The sequence below is a fragment of the Glarea lozoyensis genome, assembly GCF_000409485.1.
Source record: "Glarea lozoyensis ATCC 20868 chromosome Unknown GLAREA4, whole genome shotgun sequence".
NCBI lineage: Eukaryota > Fungi > Ascomycota > Leotiomycetes > Helotiales > Helotiaceae > Glarea > Glarea lozoyensis.
Window position 1 is genome coordinate 1177251 of NW_007360999.1, and position 19272 is coordinate 1196522.

Here is a 19272-nt window from a genome sequence, read left to right on the forward strand (position 1 = left end):
CTTGCCGCTCCTCGTATTCTGAGGTCCATCATACGTATACGTCCTTTCACAACATCCAGGCTGTGCCCTACTTTCTAAGAAGAGGCAGGCTTACTCTACAACATAACCCTCGAGTACAGCTTCTACGACAAGACGATCCATTTCATCTTGAATCTACACTCCGCGACATTTTGGACGATACGATTGAGGGGTTTTATGACCGCGAGTGCGCTATTGCAACCACAATTGTGAACCAACGTTGAGCATGGCTGGGCAGCCATCTGCTGGAAATAGGAACGACCTGCTTCTCGACTTCGACGATGATCGACCTGTGTATAATGACGGGCAGCGACCTCCGATGAACGACGATGATCTGTTGCGCGCATACAATGCTGACCATGGAGACCTAAATCCCCGGCCGTCGGTTTCCTACGATGACTTTGTTGGAGGAGCGGGAGAACCGGCACAATCATCTGGCAGACCTTTACCTGGCGGTCCAGGGACTGCTCCTACCAGAGGAGGGCCATATGTGACTGGAGAAGGAACGAGGACCTACAGTCAGTCGTCAGGTTTGGGAAATTACCAGCGGTATGCGGATGACATGGATGATTTTCCTGACGATGGCGCTTCATCGTACTACCAGGCGGGCGGTGCCTTACCAGGTGATGGAGCTGGTGTCCCAATGGGGGGTCGAGTAAAGAAAGGAAACCGGAATAGTGTGCTGAGTTTGGGCGGTGGATTGATGGGCAGGGCGAAGAACATGCTAGGGATGGGACCTGAATATTCAGAGATGGATTTACCATTAACAGAACCCGGAGGACGAGCGACTACCGATCCCAATTCGCCCGATACGCCTAAGCCAGCAGCGAAGAAATTTGATGTAGGAAAGTTCAAGTTTGGATTTGGAAGGGGAAAACCGGATCCTTCGACCCTTGGTCCCCGAATAATACATCTCAACAATCCTCCTGCGAATTCCGCGAATCGTTATGTGGACAACCATATTTCAACAGCAAAGTACAATATTGCGACCTTCCTACCAAAATTTCTCTTCGAACAATTTTCCAAATTTGCGAATCTTTTTTTCTTATTCACTGCTGCGTTACAACAGATACCCAACATTTCACCTACGAATCGATATACGACTATTGGACCCTTGATTCTGGTCCTGGCGGTGTCTGCTGGAAAGGAATTGGTGGAGGACTACAGGCGAAAAACTTCCGATAAGTCGCTGAATAATTCAAAGGCGAGGGTGCTAAAAGGTTCTTCGTTTGTAGACACGAAATGGGTGAACGTAGCCGTGGGAGATATTGTACGTGTGGAATCGGAGGAACCCTTTCCAGCAGACATTGTTTTGCTGGCGAGTTCTGAGCCGGAAGGTCTTTGCTATATCGAAACGGCAAATCTTGATGGAGAGACTAATTTGAAAATTAAGCAAGCTATTCCTGAGACATGTGAGATCATCGAATCAAGCCAGATGAGTAGATTAGGAGGAAAGCTCCGTTCCGAACAACCCAACAGTAGCCTGTACACATACGAGGCGACGTTGACTCTTTCAGCTGGTGGTGGGGAGAAGGAGCTTCCTCTGCAGCCAGATCAACTGCTTCTCAGAGGAGCTACCTTGCGAAACACTCCTTGGATCCATGGTATTGTCGTATTTACCGGCCACGAAACGAAACTCATGAGAAATGCCACGGCTACCCCTATCAAGCGAACTGCCGTTGAGCGACAGCTCAATATGCTTGTTCTCATGCTGATTGGTATTCTAATTATTCTCAGTGTCATCAGTTCTATTGGAGATCTTATCATCCGAATCAAACGTGGAGCGGAATTATCGTACCTTGGTTACGCGGCTTCTACCACAGCGTCAGAGAAGGCTCGGCAGTTTGGCTCTGACATATTCACATATTGGGTCCTTTACTCTGCTCTTGTTCCTATCTCTCTGTTCGTTACAATTGAGTTGGTCAAATACTGGCACGCCATCCTCATTAATGACGATCTCGATATGTACTACGACAAAATGGACACCCCAGCAGTCTGTCGAACTTCTAGTTTGGTCGAAGAATTGGGCATGGTCGAATACATTTTCTCCGACAAAACCGGTACGTTAACATGTAATCAGATGGAGTTCAAGTCCTGTTCGATTGCTGGTATACAGTATTCGGTAGACGTTCCAGAAGACCGCCGTGCTGTCATGCAAGACGATGGTACCGAGGTTGGAGTTCATGACTTTACCCGATTAAAGGAGAACATGAAAACACATGAGTCCGCGGAAGGCATTAAACAGTTTTTAACGCTACTTTCAACTTGCCATACTGTCATTCCAGAAAGGGTTGAGGAAAAGGGTGGAGCTATCAAGTATCAAGCGGCCTCGCCTGATGAGGGCGCTCTTGTTGAGGGTGCTGTAATGATGGGTTACCAATTTACTGCACGGAAGCCGCGATCTGTCCAAATCACAGTTGAAGGACGAGAATATGAGTATGAGCTTCTCGCCGTCTGTGAGTTCAATTCTACTCGGAAGCGTATGTCAGCAATCTTCAGATGCCCAGATGGAAAGATCAGATGTTATTGCAAGGGTGCCGATACAGTTATCCTTGAACGTCTGAGCGCAAATAACCCACACACCGAGCTCACACTTCAACATCTGGAAGACTATGCCTCTGAAGGTTTAAGAACTCTTTGTCTAGCCATGCGTGAGATTCCAGAAGAGGAGTTCAAGCAGTGGTGGCAGATCTTTGAGAAAGCGCAAACCACAGTTAGTGGAAATCGTGCCGATGAGCTTGATAAAGCAGCCGAACTTTTAGAAAAGGAGTTCTATCTCCTAGGTGCAACAGCTATCGAGGATCGTCTCCAGGATGGTGTCCCAGAGACTATTCATACTCTACAAGAAGCAGGTATCAAAGTCTGGGTACTGACTGGCGATCGACAAGAAACCGCGATCAACATTGGTATGAGTTGTAAATTGATCAGTGAGGACATGACTCTCCTCATTGTCAACGAAGAAACTGCTGGAGCTACTAGAGACAATATACAGAAAAAGCTTGACGCTATCCGGACACAAGGCGACGGCACCATTGCTATGGACACCTTGGCTCTTGTCATTGATGGAAAATCACTTACTTATGCTCTAGAGAAAGATTTGGAGAGAAATTTCCTTGATCTTGCTGTCATGTGCAAAGCTGTGATATGTTGTCGAGTCTCACCACTGCAGAAGGCTCTGGTTGTCAAGCTTGTGAAACGTCATCTGAAGGCTATTCTTCTCGCCATTGGCGATGGAGCAAACGATGTTTCCATGATTCAAGCCGCCCACATCGGAGTCGGTATTAGTGGCATGGAAGGTCTCCAAGCTGCGCGCAGTGCGGACGTGGCCATTGGCCAGTTTAGATATTTGAGGAAGTTGCTGCTCGTTCATGGAGCCTGGAGTTATCAGAGAATTAGTAAAGTCATTCTTTACTCGTTCTACAAGAACATTACTTTGTACATGACACAGTTCTGGGTAAGTAATTGTTTTGCATCATAGATGGCCGCTAACTTCTATAGTATTCGTTCCAAAACGCCTTCTCTGGAGAAGTTATCTATGAATCTTGGACACTTTCGTTCTACAATGTCTTCTTCACCTTCTTCCCGCCTCTGGCAATGGGCATCTTTGATCAGTTTATCTCTGCGCGTCTCCTCGATCGGTATCCGCAGCTCTACCAAATTGGACAAAAGAATACATTCTTTAAGATGCATTCTTTCGCCTCATGGGTCGGAAATGGTTTCTACCACTCTTTGATCCTGTACATCGGTAGTCAGGTTATTTGGCTCTACGATCTTCCTCAGGCTGACGGTAAGACTGCCGGTCATTGGGTTTGGGGTACTGCCTTGTACACAGCCGTTCTTGCTACTGTTCTGGGCAAGGCAGCACTTGTCACGAATATCTGGACGAAATATCACGTCATCGCCATTCCGGGTAGTATGATTATCTGGATGATCTTCCTATCCGTTTATGCCACTGTGGCTCCGAAATTGGGGTTTTCTACGGAGTATGAGGGTGTTGTACCCAGATTGTTTCCTAGTGCGGTGTTCTGGTTGCAAGGACTCGCACTCCCAATCATTTGTCTCTCGCGAGACTTTGCGTGGAAATAGTGAGTATTTTTCTTCAGGTCATGAAACATATGCTAACCATTTGGCAGCGCAAAACGAATGTATTATCCACAAACATATCACCACATTCAAGAAATTCAGAAATACAATATCCAAGATTACAGACCTAGGTATGTCTTTGCTGTGCCATCAAGGTTCCCTTTACTAACACACTCGTCTCAGAATGGAACAATTCCAAAAAGCCATTCGCAAAGTACGACAAGTGCAACGTATGCGCAAACAGCGTGGTTATGCCTTCTCGCAGGCGGACGAGTCACAAACTAGAGTGTTGCAAGCTTATGATACCACCAGAGAACGTGGTAGGTATGGTGAGATGGCGAGTTCTAAGCCTACCCAAGGTGGATTTTGATTTTGAGGAAGCGCGGAAAGGGATTGTATTATGGGACTTTTAGGAATAGGATTCGTTTAGTTAGGGACCTAGACACAAATGTACTGTGTAGGAATTTTCACAATTTTACGATTGGGTGTTTGATGAGATGACCGACTAAGATAAAGGCAGAGTAGGTGATTAGGTTGGTGATTGTATTACTATGAATTATGTTGAATCGGGTTAGGTGGCTGGGAATCCCGAATTGTGTTATTGATAAACCCAAATCATTCGAAGGAGATCTGTTTGCCAAGTAGTTGCGTTGAAACTTCATAGTTCTGAGTGCACTTGGTGTTAGCTACTGAGCGCCTTCACGTCATACTCCAGAAATTTCTACCCAATTCCAACAGCTCTCGGGGAAGGGAAAGATCTGCTTACACTTTTAGCACCGAATACAAGTCACATCGGCACTTCGACGATTCTAACCCCTCATCGCAAAGTAGATAGGGAACGCTGATGTGCAGTACGATCTTTGAACTCGTCAGATTGCTTTGGCTGCATGAGGGAAGGTCTCAAGAGGAGTATGTCAGGGATCACTTCTGGTTTATTTTAGGTTATGAAAGGAGAGATGTCTGACTTTCTGGCGGATGCGTACTTTGATAGAATGAACGGATTCTGGATTTTATGATTCTGGAGTAAATAACTGTGTGCCAGAGCTCTAAGGGGAATTGTTTACTCGATTTAAATATTGCTTCGTGGGCGAGGTGATACTGAAGGTTGTTTGGGTGCAGAGGACGAGACCTTTTACTGGTACCGTCTAGAGATACAAGGTTTTTATAAAAGATTGTTCTTCTTTAACTAAACCATTGCTTTTTTCCCACTAGGAATTCTCAAGTCTTGGATTTGAAGATAAACAAAATTTTCGGTCGTTGAAGGTGATGTATATAACCATTTCCTTGACCCCCACCGTTGCATTGGGATAAGGTAGAAAAGTCTTGCAAGTTATGCAGCACACGTTGTTGTATCTGTAAGCATGTCTTGCACTTCATAGTAAGAAGGTGTCAAATTATATACGATTGCTCCTTAAGTTGTATGTTTCGTTACTCTTTGCTATTGGAATTTTCGAATCTCTGAGCGGCAAGAGTCAAATATAGGGGATCAAGAATGATTGACATTGAATTTTATTCGACCTAGAACTGATTAACAACGGCTAGCTATCTTTTACTTCACTTGAAATTAATAACCATGTGACATCAAACTCTATAAATTGGAAAGTAGATTCACTCTTGATACCATCTCTGTAGCTTGAAGAGATTTTGTTGCATGTCGCACTTTTCACGTCAAAGGTACATCAAGGACCAAGGATGGCTTGGTGCTACAAAAGATAACTGCAAAACCTACCCCTGGGGTCCTTAGCACCTGAAAAATGTTCAGCATAACTTCCTTGTCTTGTTCACCAATTATCTTGGGCATCGCAGTCATCGGCTCAAATTGCTTACAAAAGCAAGACAATATTGCTCTGACGGTATAGTTTGTTGCATGTTGCACTTCCAATGCCGATTAATATGCACAGGAGATAGACGGAATAAGTTATTAATCGGACGATCTTTTAGATAGGGTTGAAGACTGTATAGGAAGACACCTTGAGTGCAGAATACACGAAATAATATGAATTCAAACTGAGAAGAGTATTTGATAGTTATATTAGTATTAGTATCTCGGGGACAGTGACGACTCTGTAGAGAGGCAAGTTCTCGTCAATCGAAATGGCAATCACTGTACCCAGCGCCAGCTTTGATACAAATTTGATGATTGGATGAAGTGAGTCTAGTTGGCGCGAACAATTATAGAGAAGACAAACGGTTTTTGACCCATTAAGACGTCGGTGGAATTAGAAGTCCTCTATCGTCTTCCAATTATATGTGCTTCGTGCCAACTTTTACCAACATCTTGGATAGAGAACCAATTCATTACAACAAACACCAAAGCCACCCACTTCTTTCACTTGTTCTATCTTCATCAACAATAAAACAAACTTACTTGAACTTTACTCATGGCCTTATTCCTATTCACTGAGCAATTTGGATCTCTAAGTACGATGGTGTTTTCGTTGCATGTCGCATTCTCAAAGTGAAGGTAACTTTGCAATTATAGCACTTTTAAGTTTTGGCACAATTACTTACATTCGCTACAGCATTTGATAATATCTCACTTTTAAGAAAACACACTCCAAGTTAATGTACGTTTTTGAACAACTTTTGTTACACATCGAATTATTAGCAAAAGCCAAAGGTAGTAAACCCATGCCATCTCCTTAATGGACATATTAAACAAAACTTCTGTTCTTGCCCGAACAGGGTCTTATGCCATGATATACGAATGCGCTGTTATATATTTTTGTTGTCCATAGTGTTGCGCCACGTGACCACCCAATCGGGACCAACTCATTAAATCCAACCAATAAGATTAGATATTCTGGAAAGGAAGCATATTTTGTTGCATGTCGTAATGCCAAATGCATTCGTAATGCATTAGAACAAGGCGTTCATTGATTCCCCGATGATTTCACTTGCTTAGGTGGTATAGTGACTTGGCCAGTGTCCGAGATGGCAGCAAGCAATTCCCTGAAGCCAGTTCAAGTACATTTCTAGCACAGGTCAAAGCATTCTTGACATCTCTGGAACATTTATAGTTAATCTCAACACATATTGATTGAATTGTATACGGGAAGACTGTATGATGAGAGGGCCACAACTATGAATTAACACTTAAACAGAACGTTTAACGCAGTCAAATAAATTTAAATAAAACCTCTTTGAGACATTGACGATAGGCGAAAGTAGGTTTTCAGAAGCAATCTGATGAATGACTAGCTCGCAAATTCACAAAGACTCGAAATCATAAAAGGATAACTTAAGTTTAACTGTAAGGATTTGAATTTCACAAGTTGGACAAATTATTTTAGATCTACCTGGATCTTTGGCTCTCTTCATGGACTGGAGCAATCTGCTACCACAATTCATGTTGCATTGTTGCGTTACAAGCTCAAGATTCAAGACCTTCTCCTATAAATAACTTCAACGTACAGAAGACTTTGGAGGTCCAAATAACAAGACAAAGGTCAACCAGTTAACTAGATAATGTTTTAATTTAAGAATTTGTTTTCATTAAATATTTCATATGATTCTTAAGATTAGGGGCCTGCCAAGCTAGCATCGGCTTCAGCAATGAAAGATAAGACAAATTCCCATTGTTACGGCTAAAGAAGAGAATTCACCTCAAAGGATCCAATCCATATAATTGCAAAGCCTCCCGTCCTCTAGACGGAGATAGGAAATTTGAGAATTACCGTGCCAATGTCCTTGTCCACCAGAAATATGGTACCTTTGATGATCTGCAACATGGCGTTAAGTGATGGATGATCATCGGCAGTGACGGCAAGCGAGCTGATTTGATCGCAGACAGTATCTCAAATCAATCCTGGAATTAGATCGTGTACCAGCAGTAGCTCATTAAATCCTTTTCAATGGCTCAGTCATTATTATCAATAGAATCTGGATCTCCGGAAGATTCTTGTTTTTAAACCCCAATTGACAACCGAGGCGTCTCGCCATCTTACTTAAACATTTGGTGATTACTGATCACCACTAGGAGTACTTCTCGCTTAACCTTACAGTAGCCTGCATTAGGGCATATGATGTCGACAGATGATGCGTTTCAGGGGTATTCAACCTTATTCTTACTTTGTATGACTGCAATACTCTTATCCTCACAGTCGGCTCCCACAGCTATAGAGGTGGTCAACCCCCAAAATTAACGGAAACGTTTCATTTGGAAGAAGCAACATAAAGTTCAGAGAAAGCTCGAGCCCTGAATAGTATTAAGCAAATCGCTTTGCTTGCATACATACCCTGTCCAGTCTCTAGCCAGTTTTGACGTCGGTATGGCTCCCCGCGGCACCGTGGCACGCCGCGGTCCACAGGAACTAATAAGTGCATTGATAATGTCAACCCATTTCTCGGGGCCTTAAGAGCCGTTTCCTGGCGACGACCAGAGACCGGTGGTAACACTAAGGAGACAAGACAATTGGAGAAAACCTAAAATCCTACCGCGGTCTAGTTGGCAACCGTTGCCGCCCGTACTCGCTTCATCTTTAGGATGCTCAAAATCAAGGAAATGGACGTGGAAGACGAATTTAACAAATAGTGCAATATATGCAAGTATTTGCCATCATAGCGGAAATATGCAGCGTTGGCAGAGGCTATGCTCGTAACATTTCGGTGCATCTTTAACCGATGCTTTAGCTGTTTACAGATTTAAGATTGGTCTAAATCACGCCGCTCAGGAGTCAGGTAAGGGACAGGCTGCCAAGTCGACCTTTATGTAAACCCCTTCAGTGTGCATCATTCTACTGTAGGATCTCTGCAACCTTGTTGTTTCTCCGTCAAGGTTGTCCCTGTACATCAACTAAGGTAGTTGGGCTGCTCTGCAACTCAAAATTAGCTAGAATAGTTCAGCACCGAGGTTAGAGAAACACTGTTTGTCAGAAAGTGACTAACGAGGGAATTGTTCATAATACATAATTGCTTAGTGTCAAAAGTTACGGTATCTCGCTGATCAACACGTTTATTAAACTGTATCTTGCAGTAGTAGCTACATGATCGGAAGTGACGGGACTTTACAACGTGCAGTACTATGAGTCTATGAAGCTTTCCTCCAAAACCCCGAGACTCATGTTCGTGCATTATCGGTCTAGGTTTGCTATGGCCACTTGTGTTTTTTTGATACTGGAGATTCTTGCTTTAAAGCTTATGCTGGGATCAACCTTAGCTGAGATGCGTGCTCCCGGTCACACCCAAGAAATATTTCTGCCGAAAATCATTACTTACCACAAGATTTGTTCTTCTGTCGTTTGAACGGATTCTATCTAGGAAACAAATACTTCTTTACGCCTCGGAAAGGGGTAGCTGTTGACTAAAACACTGTATGTTTATGTGTAAAGTTATTCTTAGATTTAGCTTTCCTGATGTTGTAGGAGCAAATTGCCCGGAGCGAAAGTTTTGAGACCAATAACTACCTATTAGCTCTTGGGTAACTCCAGTTGTATAGATGTTCAGGAGTCCCTCTTATACCTTCTCCTGTCGTTTGCATTGCTTCAAATCCGTTGTTACATCTCGATTTCTGTTCGAGTCAGTCCTTGGATTCTTAACTTCGAGGTCCGTTTCTCCGAGACAATAACACAATCGTTCGTCTCCCAGCTATTGATATGGGATATGCTCGTGAGGTAAGTGATGATCTTGGCAGACATGTGATTTTCAAGCCGGATGTTTGTGACTTTTGTCAGCTATCGTCGTATTCCCGAAACATGCACAGATAGAGAAACATCAAAGCATGGGATTCCGGAATCTCCATTGCGTCCACCTCGACCCACAATCGAGGCGCATGTGTTTCTCCAGTTCTTGTTTCATTTCAACCCCACGCAGGCGGGTATAAATGTCCGTAGAGTCATTTACATTGACAGCTGCCAATTGGGGGGACCCTGATTAAAATATGTCAAGGACAGGCAGCTCAGAAACTCCCCATAGAGTAGCTTATTTTGGACTCTGCATTGACTCTGTTTTGTGTCAGACTCCTACAGTAGTTCCGCTTTAGGTTTGGGGAGTTTTGGCAATGTTCAAACTCAATGTTTCGGGGAACTCCGCGATTTGACGTGATATCGCTGAACCATGGAGCCAGTCGAATTCTTAAGGGTATTCCAATATGTTATGACCTCCGGGTGACGTAAAAGGGTATGATTTATTCTACCTACTGGGCGAATCAACCATGACTGAAGGAACTCTTCATGCCTCATTGCGTAATTGAAGGATACAGGACCAAAGCGCAAGTAGAGTCGGCTCAGTCCCTAATATCTAAGCTCTTTAGAGTTTGTCAGTATCTCCAGTCCTACTTCCTAGGCTTCGATTATCGCCGTCAAGGGAGAACAAGAGACACTACTTAGCTGAAGTTTATCCCTCCAGATAATTCTAAGTAAACTTAGAAAATTCCATGTCACTGTCGGTATAGAATTTTTGTTCGATACACTTGCATCGTTTCGATTAGGGCTACCTCTCCTCTATATATCTGATGGCGGATCGTCAAATCACTAAGTAAACTGACTAAATATTTACCGAACGACCCGGAACAAATCGTCATTAGTCCAATAATTGAAAATTCAGCGCAACAGTTTATATCTAGATTTTGTACCAAAATTCTAGCTTATTTTAGCTATCGGTATACTCCATGCGAAATGCAACAGAAGATCTGTCCAGGAAGACACAAAGAAGCGAATTTCAAATAGAACAACATTAAAACGACGATTTTTTCCAAACTTTTCGTCACTTGAATTTCTCGATATACAACAAAACATCTAATTAGTTTTTTTCTATCATGAAAGACTCTTCTTTCTACCTTAATAAGACCACGAATTCTTCGTTCTTTCGTCACTTGCCCATTGCGATATGCAACAAATGATAGACAGAATGTTCGAGAGCCTAGGAATGAGCATTTCGATGGATATAAGTGACTAAGAAGAAGTTTTGCTGGACCCCAAAGACAGCGTGCAACACTTGTGTGAACCCGCTTTTGCATCATGGCTCTCGAGCGAGAGTGTTCATAGACCATAGTGAGTCACAATGTGATAGAAATTGAGGATTTGCCCGGTTGAAATTCGTGGCACGAAAAAAAAACATAGGGGAAGGTACCTTAACGGTCTCGCCAACGCTGGGCATACAAAAATCTTCAGCACTTCTTCATAAGTCAGTATCTCATTATTCTGGGAACGAAGAAAGGAATAGCTTGCCCTTATTTGAGGGGAAAAGCTACTAAGGAATGTAACAGACTTCAATTACGTGCAAAACTAGCACATCACTTTACGACACATCTACCAGACATAAAGAACTTAATGTGTAATAGATCTCAATGTGATAGCGAATTTGAAACTATTGCAGGGGTGTTTCTGGAAACACCGTCTATTACTTGATATCATATTCAATCAGAAGATTCTGGTTGAAACAAGTACCGGATCATATAGCCAGGCTTTAGCAGAACAATTAAACAGACCGCTGGGAATTTCCGACATGCAACAAAGATAGGTGATATTCCAAATTAGTCAATAGCGTTACGTTTATCAAAGCTTTATGTTGCATGTCGCATTGTGGAAGCCAAATGAGGCTGAACATCGAGATCGAAATGAAGTCACAGACTGACCGGGTTTCAAAGGTTCGATGTGCAACAAAACGTAAAGCATCTTCTCACAATGGAATATAAGGCGTTGAGTGTTACCTTAAAGTGGTCATTTGGTGATGTTTGTCGCATGCCGGATACCGCTTGCCTGGATAATAGTTTAAGTGGGTGGAATCGAAAGAGGAACAAAACAACAAACGAAACCACGTCGCTGGAACTCGACATGCAACAGAATATAATCTGTATACCTGATCAAGCGTCTAGACTGTGGTAAATAGTTCATTCTCGTACAGTCTTCGAGAATTCTGTTGCATGTCGAATTTTGCTGGACTTCTGCTGGACTGGATGATCAGTTGACTAAATTGGAATCAAAATGAAGCCGAAAGGTAAAACTAAAACATGTTTTCGGAATTCGACATACAGCAAACATGACATTTCTATCTGATCAAGCATTCAGACGCTTAGCAACGGTCTTTGCTAACAAACATAACGTTCTTTTGTTGTTGAACCCGAAACATGGACGATGCTTGCAGATGACTTGACTCCAAGACCTGGTGATAAATCAGTAAAAGAACTGTTCTGAGGTGTATGGCTTCTTCTCGAAAGCTTATTGGATGAAAATGGAGTCTGGAAACAATTTCTCATCAGCGGACGCCGAATTTGAGCACGACGTTTAGCTGAACCGTACCTTTGGCAGATATGTATGAGCTAGAATACGCAGCGTTACTTAACTGTGGAGGGTGATTTGGCCTAATAGAGACACCAGTTTGTAGCTGGATATGCAACTCTATTGACTGAATCTAGAATCCACTATAGCGTCAACAACAGCAAAATATCTTATACCGGAGTCGACCGAAATTCGAAAATTCTCGAAACAAACGACTGTTGCCATGCCACCGTTCTGAAGACTTCACGTTAGTTTTCCAACGAAGAGAAGGGCTAGTAAATTTAGCTGGCGATGACGGAGCGTTTGAGGCCGTCTAGTATGGAAAGTAAAGGTATATGAAGGTCGGTATTTCGCCTTTGGTTTCTCATTATCAGACATTGCAACAAAGAATATGAAGAGCATCCGATGTCCAGATGCTTGAAGTGAAGCTGTGTGAGGAAGATGGATGTTCAGACTGTTCGAGAAGAGGTATTTATCCACAAAAAAGGCGGTTCTAGCTTAGGACTTACACCCTTTCCCCTTGGTCACCTGACTACATTTTAGGATCTTACTCTCGGTAGATTTGTTATGCTGAGACAATCGAAAACTTTTGGATGACGAAATAATTCTATTTCCTAAAGGTCATGTGATGGCTTGGACGAAATCACTATGAAGTTGTCTTTAAAATCACATGATGACTAGAAGATACACCATCCCCCCTCACGAAAGTTCAGACCACTCGCTTAACCTTCCCCACGGCAAACTCCTCTCCACATCCAAACCACTATCTTCACCAACCTCCTAGCTAAAAAGTACATCAACCTTAAATCTCGATCTGACTTAAAAATACACTACGAGTCCTTGAAGGTCTATTCTCAAAATAGACAGAATCAATTCGGAATTTACCGGTCGCCATCCTAGCCCCTGGCTAAGACGGTAGGGCCCTGACTAGTCAAAGCTGCATCATCACACGACGTAACTTCTCCTCATTTAGACGTGCGGTCTAAACAAAATCTTCACGACTAGGATAACAGCCAATTAAGGAGAATATATCGCCAAGTATGTCTTGTTGTCGGAGAAAGGTGTTGATGGGAAGGAAGATGATGAAGCCAAGAAGTCGAAGTCAAGTACCGTTTTTCGAACCAAAAGTACCGGTGCCAGAGTTGGGCAAAGAGTGTACGTACTACGAGGATGTTGATATTTTGACGGCATGTTACTAAAACTTCAGACTTTTGGTCGGGCCAAGAAGATGAACTCAACACCAACAGGAGTACCGCGTCTAGAGCCAGAAGACCCGATGTCAACCGGACAAGCATTTTAAACATCCATTTTGTTCCGTGTGGTCCAGCCAAGAAGACGAATTCAACACCAGCTCCAGCACCGTTGCCAGACTCCACGAGAAACAGAAAATGCCCACAACCACCAGGAACAGGACCATGTTTAGAGCACAATGTACCGACGCCAGCCGCCAAACAATTCGAAGCTTCTATCTTCAGACTCATCGTCAAGCCAAGATACCGACCACAACACCGTCTTCAGCAGTAACCCCACCGGTACCAAAGGACGAAATCCTTTGAGATCGAAGAGAGCCAAGAGCTCCTCGTCCAGAACTTTTGATCCAGAAATTCTACAGTCCATCCCAGATCGGGTAACAAATGTTGGCGAAGATAGATATATCATCATAAACCCTCCACAAACCGTATCAAACGAAAGAACCAGAACCACCCGATCAATCCCAACCACACGAAACCAACCCAAATGAACAAACCCAACCCAAGCAACCAGCACCAAAACCAGCTAACCAAAACCATCAAAACCCATCGCAACCATCCCCAACACCCCCAAGCCAAACTAACCCAGTCCATTCCACCTTTGCCTAACCCTCTGGTGACTCTAATCTCGATCCCCATTAGACAGCCCACCTGGCCATCCGAAAAGAAATTTCTTCCCATAATGACGTCTCAATGACAAAGTCCATCCGTTGGATACCGAAATGTATGTCTCAATCGACAGATCGTGAGAAAAAGAGACATGGAACATGTGACCCTTGCGACAGAGCAAACACGTAGAAATCGTGATGAGTGAGATGACTTCGGATTGCAGACCGTTCTGTATTGTGAGACCAATTGCCCCTTGAATGATACTGTAGAACCATCTTGTAATCTTACCACAAGATAGTAACCCTGCCTTTGTTAGAACCACATCATCACAATCACTTCAAATCAAACCCATACTATGTAATAATAATATCCTCATTCTTCGAGGTCTAATCTAAAAATCTATTCTACAGGATAGATAGTCTGTCTGTCCGCATTACAACACTTGACCCCCCTACCCCTACAGGAGCACCCTTCGCCCCTTCGCCCGACCATTATTAAGTAATTTTTTGATGTGCCTATGCGGCCATTAACCTCTAAGGATCGAATGCAATGTTTTTGATTAAAAAGTATATATGTAATGTTTTGGGGTATCATGAAGGCATTCATTCATTTCGTGGGTGTAAGGTTCGTCGAAAAAAGAAAAGGAATGAATCATTTTTCGAATGTGTTGATGATCGAATTTTAACGTGACACTCGTCGAGGTCTTTTGAAATCGGGTTCAAATTCACCCTCAGACGAGCAGACGTCGCTGATGCTGTCCGTTCTGCCGTAAACGACATTGGACTGTGCAGCCATTCGCGCTCTTTCAGCATTGGCATCACTGATCAAGCCAGGCAATTGACGGCGACGAGCATTGATGTACCAGTTGGAAACTTGGTCTGTGATTCTTAGTCATCGTACTCAGATTGCGGATTTGTGAACTTACTTATTTGCAATCCAGTGCGGGCCATAAGTTCAAGCTTCTCCTCCTCTGTTGGGTATGGGCGATGCAAGTGACTGTGGAACCATTCTCGCAAGATCTCCGTGACCTCTTTGGGTAAGTTTCCTCGTCTTCTCCTTGGCGCTGTCTCATTGGGAGGCTCATTCGCTCCGTAACTATGGCCGTTGGAGTATGTATTTAAGTGTTGGGGATTGCTCGAAAATGGCGTGCGCTCTTGAGAAGGAGCATAAGGAACCGAATGATGTTGTATGGGACTGTAGTACTGATTTGCTTGTTGCGGATGATATGCAAAGGATGCAGATCTTTGGTGAACCGTAGGGACAGTATACTGATTGTGAACAGGTGGTGGATCCAAAGGAGCGGTAAGCATCTGTGGGTAGGTGCGTGTCTCCCTTACGGGTTCGTAATTATAATCATACATTCGAGTAGGCTGCAAGCTTTCGGCCCTTGTATGTGGTTTGAGTCCGGGTAGAGCTGGGAGAGTACGTTTCTCAGGTTCGAGGGTACGGACAGGGCTGAAGTTGACCTTGGATTTCTCCCGACCATTTCTATCCCAGTTTCCGTGGTTGAATGTGTCGTATGGACCGGTGATTGGCGTTGTCCTGCCACTTTGTGGACGAGGGGATGCGTGGCTCGGTGCGTGGTAGGTTCGTGGGGTTGCCGCTTCGATCTCTTGGTCGCAATAAGGTCTGGCTCGTTTGCGTGTGTTTGGAGAAGGTATATATGCCGGATAAGGTTGATTCTCTACTACAGGAGAATAGGTTGTTCTGACATCCGGTCTCGGTTCAGGTCGGGGGTTCAAGTATTCAAGACCAATAGCCTACAAGACGTTAGATCGAAGAGATAAGACGGAAGAACAAGACATACGGTTGCAATGGTTGGAAGCCGAGGTTGCGTTGTTTCATGATGGTAATTACTCTCTTGCTGGAAATTCCACAAGCCATGTGGGGAAGTTTGCCGACCATAGTGTTGAGGGTTGTGTTGTTGTAAAGTAAGGACCGACATGTTACCGTATGGCGACGGTGGAATTGATCGAGATGCGGCTCTAGAAGGCGGCAGCTCTCCCATTACAGAAGACGAAGTGCTTGTCGTCTCGGTCGACAATGAAGTCGAATATCCAACACGTTCTTTATTATCTGGGCGTTGCTCGTTAGTCGACATGTGATGTTGAAGGGATTAAGATTGATGAATGATAATTAAAGGGTTGCATTGAACGAGATAGAAAAGTCCACATACCTTCTCGAAGATCAACCTCGAAAAGCGTGCTTGGCTTTAGGGTTCTGAAAGAGCGGAGTTAAAGAGACGTAGTGGCTGTGTGTAACAATCAGGATGGGCCTCGGGACGATCTCTTTTCTGTCAGCGACAGCGACGAGCGTCAATGGCGGTGCTACTGCAACTAAATTGCTAAGGAAATCAGGGTACGTGGGTTGTCCAAATGTCCAATGTCGATCAATTCTTCTAGCCAGCGAGTACCGATCAATGCTGTCTCCAGGACGATTTCTGCAGAAACAAAATATGCTCGGAGGGTGTGAAAACAGCTGGGGGGAGGGCACTTAAGTAAGGCTGCTGTGGGTGAACGTCAGTCACAGACCAGAGAGACAAGTCGCCCAATTTTGATCGGTCTGAGGGGAACAGATGACATGGATCTAAAATCGACTGCCGGCGTGGACGACTGGGTTTTTGCCAGGCTTCCTTGTCGGATTTGTCGCTAGAGCCAGCCAAGCAGTTTCCGTGATGGTTCGTCGACTGAAAGCACCATAGGTCCCAAAACTGCTCATCCGGGTGAGAGGTGGCTCCGATGCTGGGTGACGGTGGAGCAGGCACTTCAGTAGTCTGGTGAGTTGAGGAGTTGGTTTGAGTTTACTGAAAGGGGCGAGTGCCAGTGCCAGTGCCAGTGCCAAAAAAATATCGGGTCGCTTGCCCCTAGGTCTAAGAGGATATGGAATTCTCGAGGGAAGAGGAAAGGACAAAGGGCCAGGCGGCACACGAACAATTATCGTAGGAAAACGCGATCCACAACAACCACAACCACAACCACAATAGTCACAACCAGCAAGATCATAAGACAACCAAACGCCATAGAAGATCAGGAAGATCGGCCATGGGGGTCGTCCACTTGGAGCCACGGTCCTGCGATAAACCTCCTTCTTTTGCTCACACACGGGTCTCCACTTCGCTGGAAAAGGCACAAGTCACGAAATTCTCCGACGAACAGAGGAACCTGAAGACATTGATACCGGACCAGGGGGAAGCAGCTGCGGTGCAGGACAGGGCAGTTGAGGGTGCAGTTTGAGATGCAGAATGCCGGGCGGAAAGCACGGAGCGAGGGGAAGCTGGAAGGCTTGCGATTTGATCAACGGCTTGACTCCAATCCCGCTTCCCTGCAACGATCCCCTACTCCACGGACGTGCATCTGAAGGGACTGAAGGGACCTCGGGGCAAGGATGTGATGATGGCGTGGTGCAACGGCACCAATTCTGGCAGTGCTTGGCTGTAGGGTAGTTCACGATCCGGGCTGCAGATGGGCGGATGGGCGGCTGGGTGTCCAGCGGGGCGAGTCTTGCTCGTCCGTGGTCACTTCAAATTTAGCTCGACAACTCACTTTGAAAGTATATGCGATAAGCAGTCTGTTTGGGTACTGCATGACATGACATTGCTTGCAACAATGACGCTGCCTTGTCCAGACCTGAATGCATCCGTGGGTAAAGTCTATGGTCAACTAGCAGATGCTTTTGACTGCTGCAGATGGACTCCTCTTGTACGCACCGTGATAGCGCGGCACGTATTCCGCTCGCATTCTTGCTTGGAGGGAAAGGGCACGCGGTTTGGACGCTACGTACTGAGCTAACTTTGTACAGTAGGTCCAAGTCCTGCCAGATAGAGTGACAGAGTAGGAGTGAGCCAGCGATGCCCCGCCCGTTTGCTATTGAAGAGGCAGAACCACAAAAGCTTGGGAAAAGGGCCAGTCTGATAAAGCAGTCTCTAATAATTACGGTCATTCCCAAGGACGTTTAAACCATTGCGAGCTTGGTGCCACCTCGGCGCTCTGCAGTAGCAGCTTGTGCACTTGTTTCGATCGAGACACGCGTTGATAATGGATTCCGCCAAGAGGTCTGAGTGTGCGGACCACGAGTCCAACTTGCTAACATCAATATCGGATGAGTGTCGAGTGTCACAGGAACTTTCTAAAAGGGTGATGTACCATTGCTGGCACGTCATCTCCATACTCGACCCACGATATGTGCAAACCGCCGGAACCATATAGTAATAAGAACGGTACGCTGCTAGATATGCCCAGAATCAACTAAGCAGCATTTGCAATTCATCAGGCGTCGAGTGAGGAATACATAGCCTGGACCGGTTCAGAAAGGTAATGATGCCATCATTGGGAAAGTGGCTCGTACAAATCGTACCTACGAAGAGTCTAGTTCTTTGCGATCCGCGTGTGGTAGCACCAAGGTTGAGCCTCGCATCGCAGGCGTTTCTATGGTAGATCCTGTCAAGTTGATCACCTAAAGAACCGCCAAAGCGGCGTAAGCAAGATTGCTAATCGGTAGAAACAATATGATAGATATCTGCGCTCAAAGTAGAGAAATACAGGCTTCCTTATACGTTGAATCCTTGCTATTCCAGCTGGAGTTGTTCAATATGTTTCAATCGAAAGATTGCAGGTTCAAAGCATTCGCCCAGGAGATCGCTGGAGTTCATCTATTTTATGTTGTTCTGACCTGTCAACGTCCTCGCAAGGCTAGACGGTTCGAACGCGGCGAATGACGATCGTCAGCAGGGATGCCACAGAAAAAGCACAAAATGACTGGTTGATCGACGCTGGGACCTGGGCAGGATTTCCCATCATCAAGGAAAATCCTAGCGGGATGTTTTGCAAGCCTTCGCCAAATTGTCAACGCTGAATTGACAACTTGACAGGAATGCCGCGTTGCAGACCGTTCAAACATAACTTCTTAAAACCTGCAAGACGTTGAGGTATCGTCGAAGAGCAGCAACACCGGCAAGTCTCATCGGACGGGTATGACCTACTCGTACTGATGCGAATCACCACGAACTCGGTAAAAAATGATTATACTTTCGGTTCAGTACATAAATTGAGGCCCTGGCTTCAAATTGAACTTGGCAGTTTTAGCCTGCAGCATAAACG

At 44.7% G+C, this 19272-nt stretch overlaps 3 protein-coding genes across 3 annotated transcripts; 2 read left to right on the forward strand and 1 right to left on the reverse strand.

The window, feature by feature from the left end:
• Window positions 1-244: 244 nt before the first annotated feature.
• On the forward strand, window positions 245-4471 carry GLAREA_09749 (Calcium ATPase, transmembrane M; the record flags this gene model as incomplete). Its single annotated transcript, XM_008086345.1, has 4 exons — window positions 245-3472; window positions 3517-4103; window positions 4152-4232; window positions 4285-4471. 4 exons carry the CDS (start codon window positions 245-247, stop codon window positions 4469-4471), a joined length of 4083 nt encoding a protein of 1360 aa, XP_008084536.1.
• Window positions 4472-13357: 8886 nt separating this feature from the next.
• GLAREA_09750 (uncharacterized protein) lies at window positions 13358-13841 on the forward strand (the record flags this gene model as incomplete). The annotated part of the gene is made up of 2 exons (XM_008086346.1): window positions 13358-13472; window positions 13525-13841. 2 exons carry the CDS (start codon window positions 13358-13360, stop codon window positions 13839-13841), a joined length of 432 nt encoding a protein of 143 aa, XP_008084537.1.
• Window positions 13842-14857: 1016 nt separating this feature from the next.
• On the reverse strand, window positions 14858-16277 carry GLAREA_09751 (Homeo; the record flags this gene model as incomplete). Its single annotated transcript, XM_008086347.1, has 3 exons — window positions 14858-15054; window positions 15102-15936; window positions 15984-16277. The coding sequence occupies 3 exons, from the start codon at window positions 16275-16277 to the stop codon at window positions 14858-14860; spliced, it is 1326 nt and encodes a 441-aa protein (XP_008084538.1).
• Between the last annotated feature and the right edge of the window lie 2995 nt (window positions 16278-19272).